Source organism: Scophthalmus maximus, chromosome 1, assembly GCF_022379125.1.
Source record: "Scophthalmus maximus strain ysfricsl-2021 chromosome 1, ASM2237912v1, whole genome shotgun sequence".
In the NCBI taxonomy this organism is placed as follows: domain Eukaryota; kingdom Metazoa; phylum Chordata; class Actinopteri; order Pleuronectiformes; family Scophthalmidae; genus Scophthalmus; species Scophthalmus maximus.
Window position 1 is genome coordinate 10,903,886 of NC_061515.1, and position 8,678 is coordinate 10,912,563.

Genomic DNA, 8,678 nt, shown 5'->3' on the forward strand with positions numbered 1-8,678 from the left:
TGTAATCCAAACAACATAAACACATCAAAACTGCACTTATCTGAACAATAGTTGCATCACACACGTTTGTTTTTTTACATTACTTCATGACTCTGGAGATGATATCATGGACAAGGTCCAACAGATTATTCAGCTTCCCATTGTCAGGAAGCATTTGAAGCTTTTTCTTTTTTCTGAAAGTGTCACCTGGCTGGTGGGAGACATATCTGCATGTCTCAGCAGAGTGACTGAGCTAAGCTGCCTGAGCTGAGCTTCCCATCCGCTCTGAGCCGGAGAGGAATGCAGTGTGTATGGTTGTGTGTATGTCTGGCCTCAGAACGTCGGCCAGGACAGGCGTCGAGTGGGAAGTCCCACCCTTTCTGATGCCAGGATCTTTGTAAGCCGCTGCCTGTGGGATGGAGGGCCGGGCCGGTAATTAATGGCCCCGAGCTCCAGGTGGGACACGTTTGTCTGTGTCTGTCGGTGAACCAGCTGTTCGGGAGGTGCACGGGGCGAGTGAGTGGGCTAAACAATTGGGAGAGGGGGTTGTCTCCAAGTGAATCAGCAAAAAAGCACGTGGAAAAGGGAATTTAAAAAAACAAAAAAAACAAGAGTTGAGTGGAAAGAAAAGTTCACAAAAGTTACATCACAGAGAAAGAAAGAGTGAGAGACAGTAGGAGAGTTGACGCGAGGTGGCCACTGACACATTTAGCGGGGTCAGGGACACAAAAGGCGCTGCCTACCAGGCCTCCAGTGGAGCATGAAGCCACCAGGGGAGTGTAACAGGAGCCCTGAAGCCCCGACCAACCTGCTAACAGCCTCAAAGGCGAGAGGGGCTGACAAAGGCCACAGGTTGCTCACACCTGCCCTGCTGCCAGGTGCCAGGGTGCCAACAAAGGATCCCAGCAAGACCTTGGTGTAGAGTTTGACTCTGCTTATGATCTGAACCGGTAGAAATCCTATCTTATGAGAGGAGGAGAGGCAAGGAGAGGAGCTGGGGTATGAAGTCAGACAAAAAGATCTGCACACCGTACTAATAACTCCCAATAAGTTTAACAAGAGAGAAAACCAAGTAAGGTTACTTAACAACGCCAGACAAAGATCCCTGTTAAATCAAAAACGTTCCTCTGTTGAATTAACTTTATTGAGAGTAACCAGTGGCTTAGATTAAGACACAAGCATATCCAAAGACACATGCCTATATTCCAAACTGAATTATAATTAAACACACACAAACACAATTTTACAGATACATCACACACACGAAACGTTTTTTTTCTGTGTATAGACACAAGTCAATGGACAACAGCATAAGACACTTTAGTAAATGTTATCTCAGAAGATAAACTTTAACCCCAAGAGTCCCCCTCCGCTGTGACACAGTGAGAACAACAATAATGGAAGTCTGGGGGTGATAAACTGGGCCACCCACTTGAGTGCAGACAAAAGGTTATTATTTTTAGTTTTTTATCATTTACTTTTATTTTCTATGATATGCGAGCGAAACACTTCTGCTAATCTTCAGGGTTAAGTTTTTTTTCTTCTTGTATTTATGTTCAAGCTGGCTCATTAAAAACAAAAGATGCAAGCTAAGTAACAGAGCAGTATACTGAAACAATACACACACACACACACACACACACACACACATTAATTATCAGGATCTACAGGATGTAAACAATATTGACAGGATATTGTTCTTGAGCAGCCGCGACAGACACGCTCACACAACCAACACGTACTGTCAAGATGAATGATACATTCACATATTTGATCAGGCTGCTGCAGAAAAGAAATCCAAACAAGAAGGTGCAACGTGAATGAAGGTCTTTCAACCAATCAGAGCAGTGATGAGCAGCGACAGGAGGGACAAAGGAGACTAACAAAGTCTGTTGATACCCCTGCAGAGTAAATATAGAATGGATGCATACCAAAACAAGAGGGAGGATGATAAAGAAGCCTAACTTATCAGAGAGGATACACATACTTGTGTATTTCACTGACCCCAGAAATGATACATAGCATGTCAATCTTGTTTTCATTCTTTCTCTTTTCTTTCCCCCAAAGGCACAAGCTTGCTATTGTTGATGGCGGCTCACAGCTGAAAAATGTCTCAATTCTAGATTCTAGATTTAAAATCTAGAATCTATTCATTGAATTGCTTTCAAGCAATTCAATGAAAATGAAGGGACGTGTGTGTATACATCGAGCATAATAATCATGGACATTGTACTTATGTGTCACTCACTTAGTGCAAGTGTAGAAAAGCCATATTGTGGCTGCAGAGCAAGAAGTCAAAATATCAGCTGTGTACAAGTTGAGGTATTAAAAACATCTATCCTCTAAACGTGCACAATCAAACACACATACACACACACATTTCGCTGAAGGTTCCTGAGAGGGTTTACAGCCAGTACAGAAGAAGGTTTAGGTTAAAACACGCTGAGCTTGATCACACATGAGAGAAGTACGAGACAGCGACTTCCCATCAAAATGTTCCTGTAAACATATAACGGCGAGAAATTCAAAAGCATATTTCAAGTTTGTACCTTAATACTCAGGTAGTTGTCACAACTCCGGGACTTTGCTCTGGAGTGCATTTTGCCCAGTGACAGCATTTAGAGACCCCGCAAAAGAAATCCAAAACTTCAGTAGATAAATAAGCGTCATCAACTCCACGCATCCATAGAATCCGGTGTATGACACGCTCTGTGAGTGCTGTAAGTCATTGCTGTGATGTGATCAACAGGTCCCCTCTCTCTCCGGCTCTCACTCAGTCTGCCGTGGTGTTGGCAGCTGGAGCAGACTAAACTCCTGTCGGAGCGTGAGAGAGGCAGTGCGCTGGCTTCCCCGTCACTCATCCTCCCTCCCTCCCTCCCTCCAGCATAACCTCCCCCGCCCTGGTGCAGCTCTACTACTGCAGCCTCTTCCAGCTGGATAAATGCATACTGCTGCAACTTCAGGCTCATCATTCAGAAAAACAACAACACACTAACTGACCTGTACACCCCCACCGCCCCGAGTCCCAACACTCCACCCAGCAGGGGTCGGACTCTGACTAAATCCTCTCTGCCCCCCCCTGACCCCTTGCACCCCTACCTCCACCGGCAGCTCCGCTCCACCCCTCCAGCCACAATGGTCTGTCTTTGTCCTGACAATACAAATGGACTAGGGTTTCAGCTTATTCTGCTGCTTTTCAAAAGGAAAAATAAAGGAAGACATCAGCATAGGATTGGTGGCTCAGGTCCCTCACCACAATGGCGCTCCCCTTAAATATTGCCAGGGGAATAACTTACAAACCACTGACATATGTGGGACATCCTCCCGTTAAAAGAAGGCAGATGTCCCATCATTAAAACACACTGATGCGAGAAAATAAAACTGTAAATTGTTATTTTTTATAAGAGGATGTCTGAGAATAAACTCAGCAGTACTATAAGATAACTGGACATCTGAGAGGCAGCACAAAAAAAAGAGGTGAGCATGTTTTCACTGCAGGAATGCAGTGATTTCTGTGAGAATGCAGGTCTTTGTGTGGAACTCGCGTAAACAGGGGAGGTAGTGAGGACGGTTAATTGGGTTGGTTTATATTTAGAGAGAGGCACTGGACTCTAGTCAGACAATGATCCAACGTGAAACAAGAAGACACACTGGCTGCCCTCACACACACACACACACACAACACAAACAGACTGTAGCTACTGAAATGTTGACAGAAGTGCTGAGGAAGACAAGTACACTTTGATGTCTTACGTTTCAGGGAGTCGCAAAAAGAAGCAGGAGCATTACTGTAAACTGAGAAGTGAACATGTAAGTCGCTAACTGCATGTGTTGTTATATACACAGTGGATCTAGATTTAGTCTCATGTATATATCTGCTGTATAATCTGCTGTATAAACAGACACACACATACCACACATGTGCACAATGCAAATATACACTCCTCCTCTCTCCAGCTCATATAACGTTTGTGCACGGGTTGACCCTATAATTTCTACTGCCCATGCCTTTTCCACAAAGCCGGTTTCACTGTCAGCGAGGGAAGATTTTTTTCTTTCATGTGTCCACCATCCCCCCATTTTTTTCTTCTCTTTTTCCTTCTTCTTAATTCTTACTTATCTCATTGGGTTGAAATTACCGCACATCAAAATGGGTCACGTTGGGGCACTGAAGTCAACAAGATCCCAGGTCGGCACGCGTCCAACATGCAGATGCGCGGCCAACTGAGGCAGCAGGATGCCATCTGAGGCAGATTTCAGTCCTTCCTGTATAATCTTTCCAGCAAAGTGGGGCTGCAGCCATGACAGTCACACGGCCACATGGTGACGAGTTGTGTTTTTAAGGCTTGAAGTAGATGTTTTTTTAAGACTCTTGGGTGCACTTTATTTATTTATTTATTCCCAAGTTGACAGTAGAGAGATGACAGGAAATGAGGGGGAATGACAAGCAGCAGAGGTCTGAAGCTCTCACACTGGGAACATTGTGGTCAACGTCTTGACCCCTTGGCCGCCAGGGCAACCGGATCTTGAACTGAGATCAAATGTGCTCCGAAATCTTAAAGTCTTCAATTTTATAATCGGTGCAGATTTTTTGAGATAAAGAAACAATGATTACATTCAAATGAAAGCAAAACGGCCATGTTTGATGTACACTCAAAATCTTTCAAGACAATAAACACTGCTAGTGTCTGCTAGTCGAGTATTCTTAAGATTGTAGTACACACATACTTATGTGTGTATTGTTGATGATACCATCATCTAAATGCATGTGTATGTACTGCATCAGTTATATGGTGAATCTTAAAAGCATATTAGAGTTAAACTGCACCAATCTGGAAAATATAATACAACATTTAAGGGACGATATTAGTGGGGTTTTTCTTAGCAATTTAATACTATGATCCTATAGGTCCAGTCGATAAAAAAAAAGCTGCCTTGGTGATCCTGTGATCCCGATTCTAAATTACCCCCCAGTAGCAACAGCCTGAATGTTTAGTGTCTTTTTTTTTGTATTTCAGTGTTAACTGTTAAATCATCTACTAATATTGTAAATCCACCTAATATTAGACTGATTACAAATACTGCAAATCATCATGTTGTATCATCATGACTTATGTATAACCTCTGTGGCCACTAGAGGCGCTGTAGCCTCTGAGTGTTTGTAGTCCAGATGATTTAGGTCAGGACCTAGAACCTGCTGCACCGAGATAAAACAGTAAACAAACACTGTGTCCTGGAGCCAAGACTTGAGTTTTGAATTCAGGGTGATTTATTCCACATGTCCCTGTGCTTGAAAACAAAAATAAACCCTCTGGTGGGCTTCATGTCCTTATCTTCAATATGTTTTGATCCAAATCGAGACAGCAGTGAAATTCTGGACAGTACAACATCAGTGCCATTTGCAATAATATGTTTATGCAACCACAAGAACTAAACCTTTCCTGTTGTTTTTCCACGAGCAACCACCAGGTTTAAAATAGCCTAATTTACGCAGGCTTCTGGTAAACTATATTTATGTGATCTGTAAAAACAGATAGGCCAGTCCCGGGGGGGGGGGGGGGGGGGGGGGGGGGGGGCACGCGATCTGATACATCTGTCAAGGGAACAAATTACTCAGATGACAGGAGAGCTGCAGTTTCATAATTTTTCAACGTCACATCTAACTACAGATAAAATATAAGACAGATTTAAGGGGGATGTAGTTCACAGTACTTGTTTGGATAAAGATTGAAAGATTTAAGCAGTGAGTGTGCGCACACACACACACACACGCGCGCGCTCAACAAAACCAAATTTTACCCAGAGAACATGGAGGAATTAATCGGAGGAACAGCATCATAAATTTAACTACTGTCTCTATTGTGTGTAGATAGGTGGTCATTTGTGAGGAGCTGAAACACACACACACAAACACACACAAACACACAAACACACACACACACACACCAAACTGAGGAATGTGACACCTTGGTCCAACCTCACTTCGTACCAACCTCACAGTGCCACACAGGCCACCCAACAACAGTTGTTATAAAAAAAACTTTAAAGTTTAACACAATGTCAGTAATCACAGCATTGCCGAGCATTCAAATGTATGAATGAACCTTCGCAGCAGCAATGTTTGGTAGATCCATCTGTGCATGTGACAACAAAAGCAAATGTTTTGTGGCATCGTTACTTTGCAACAACTACGGAAATCCATACCAACGAGGGCTGCAAGGTGCAATTATTTTCATTATTGATTAATCCGATGTTTATATTCAGGTAAAGTGAAGCTTTTAAATCTCTCCTCTGACCGATCTTTGTCTGACCTAAAGCATAAAACTGCTAAAAAGCCTAAAAAGTTGCAGTATACGTAATTCGCTTTCAATCAACTAATCAATTAATAGATTAATTGTTGCAGGCACTGTCAATACTAATGCTCAATTTCACCGTCTGAGATACATACATTGTTGCTAACAAGAGACTCAACCGGCTCTCGGAGCATTAGAAAAAGAAAAAAAATCTCCCTCTGGAAGGATACAGCGCATTAAATTACAAAGTCCCTGTTTCAACGGGAGAAAATCACACAGAGGAACTGTGGGGGCAGACAATCCAAAATGCAGGCAACGACATGAAGCAGCAGCAGAGATTTCATACTCACAGTTCAGGTTTGGATTGTCTGGTAAGAGAGGCTGAGTCCACATAGAGGATAGAGTGAACGGGTCATCACTCTCCCTCCGTCCACCTCGCACAGACCTGAGAGTTCACATCACATCACCATCCAGAGCTCACACAGCCAGAGCTACTGCCCCCTCTGCCCCTTCCCAACCAGCCCCTGCAGTCGGATAAAAACAGTCACCGACCCTCTTACAGACAGACTCTGCACATTGCAGCCTCTGGGATTTTGATTGATTGCCTCACAACAGACATGCACACAGCTACACAAACACCCACATAGTGTATGTAGCACACATACCCCCCCCCCCAAGTCGCCCACTGGCACTGCACTTGAGACAGAGAACCAAATCTGTATTGAGATATGAATTCACTGCACTAACATGTTTAGAGGTAAAAAAAGGAATGCATCTTTAATCAAACGTTCAGTGCAGTCGCACTCTTCCTCTGATGTCTTTGACAGGGCTGAGATTTACCCCCACCTCCATGGCGTGGTGTGGTGCAGCTGTTCCACCAACAGCCCCACCATGCCCATGCTCCATACTGCGGGGAAAAGCCCAGGAAGAGCGCGCCACCTGTTGCAGACCCCTAATGTACCTTAGCCCCCCGCTGTGTGCACGTCTCACTCCAACACAAAAGCCAGTGTTTTCCCTGGGCACGCGAGCACAGGTGGCTGGAGGAGGCAAGGTCGAGTTACAGCTTTGGCTCTCACAGTTCCAAGTAATCAAGGAGTCAGACAGAGGACACACTCAGTCTGACCGATAACACAAATTATTCTAGACGCGAACATTCGGTAACTACAGTGTAAGACAATAAAAGGATATAGGCACTATTATTACGTTTTAAATGAGTAATCCCTGTTGTAAAACTAAAGTTAATGGGCTTCCTCCTTTTAAAGTCTAAACTAAACATATCTAATCTAATGTGTGCTGTAGAGAAGAAGAAGAAAATGTAGCTCATGAAAAATTATTAAACGATTATTTGACTCTTCTTGCACAGACTTGCCTGGGCACCCATGCATACCCCTGTTTCAACAAGAAACTAAAACGCACACTGACAACATACTGCAGCCTGACTTACCATGTCATATGTCAACTTGATACGTTTCCTTTATGTAAATCCAAAATTCAGATATATCAGAACTCACCAGACGCTCTGCTCTGCTGTTTCAAAGTCTCCAACAACACATGGAGGAGTCGCTGGCTCTCTGGGCTCTGAGGGGCTGACAGCTGTCTAACCAGAGGAGAGGACCAGCCCCTAAATCCTGGAGGAACCTGACATGTTCCATCAAACGCGCTGCTTTGTTGACTGAGGAGAATCACAATATTAAGGCTGGCCAGGCAGAAAGCCCCCCAGGCATCCCAATTCCTCGGCGGGGCGTAACCCAGTCGTTTTATCTGCACCCATCTCCCTCCCGTGTGTACACTGTGAGGGGAACCCAGAGCGGTGCAGCTCAACTGACCTGCCATGTCAACAAAGTCTAGACAAACCGCACTTTACCTGTGCTTTCTGATCCCACACTGTGCCACTTTGTGTTGTCTTTAATGACGGCCGAAGCTTCGATTGAAGGTATAAATAAGAATAAATCCATTGCATTTTCTGCCAGTTGAAGAGACGCAAATCGTCTTAAAACCCTCTACTCTTCAGTCAGAGGTGAAAACAAAGGATGGATGGAAAAAAGGTAACAATTAAGAGATCAAACGCATCGATTGATGTACAGACAATGCAGAGCCAGCAGGAGTGCAAACTGCCTATAGTACTTCCGACGGCACCAGAATGTCAGCCTGCATTGTTATATGGATTACTCCAGCCACTCTGCAAACACCTCCAGGTGTGCATTCCACACCAGGAAGGGTAAAAGCTGGGAGCCACTCCTCTGAATCAATAAAAAAAAAAGCAGGCTTTTCTCACTCTTGAATTCGGCATGCCGAAGCAGAGGGAGACAGTTTGTACATCCATCCTAATGGAGTTAATGTGGTCTATAAAGAAGGGAAGTGCAACGGCGGGCTAATCTTCGGTCTGAAGGGTACACCTGGTCTCCG

The 8,678-nt window shown here is 44.1% G+C and overlaps 1 protein-coding gene across 4 annotated transcripts in view; it reads right to left on the minus strand.

Annotated features, from left to right (window-relative positions):
• zgc:158766 (uncharacterized protein LOC100009641 homolog) overlaps positions 1–7,738 on the minus strand; it is a 33,345-nt gene extending 25,607 nt beyond the window's left edge. For 3 of the 4 annotated variants that reach the window (XM_035629966.2, XM_035629965.2, XM_035629968.2), the window contains exon 1: positions 2,529–2,779. In XM_035629966.2, coding sequence (XP_035485859.2) covers positions 2,529–2,597 — 69 coding nt within the window. In that variant the 5' untranslated portion in view covers positions 2,598–2,779. Of the gene's footprint in view, positions 1–2,528; positions 2,780–7,716 lie in introns of those variants that run through there. The other variant, XM_035629967.2, reaches the window with a different exon arrangement.
• Between the last annotated feature and the right edge of the window lie 940 nt (positions 7,739–8,678).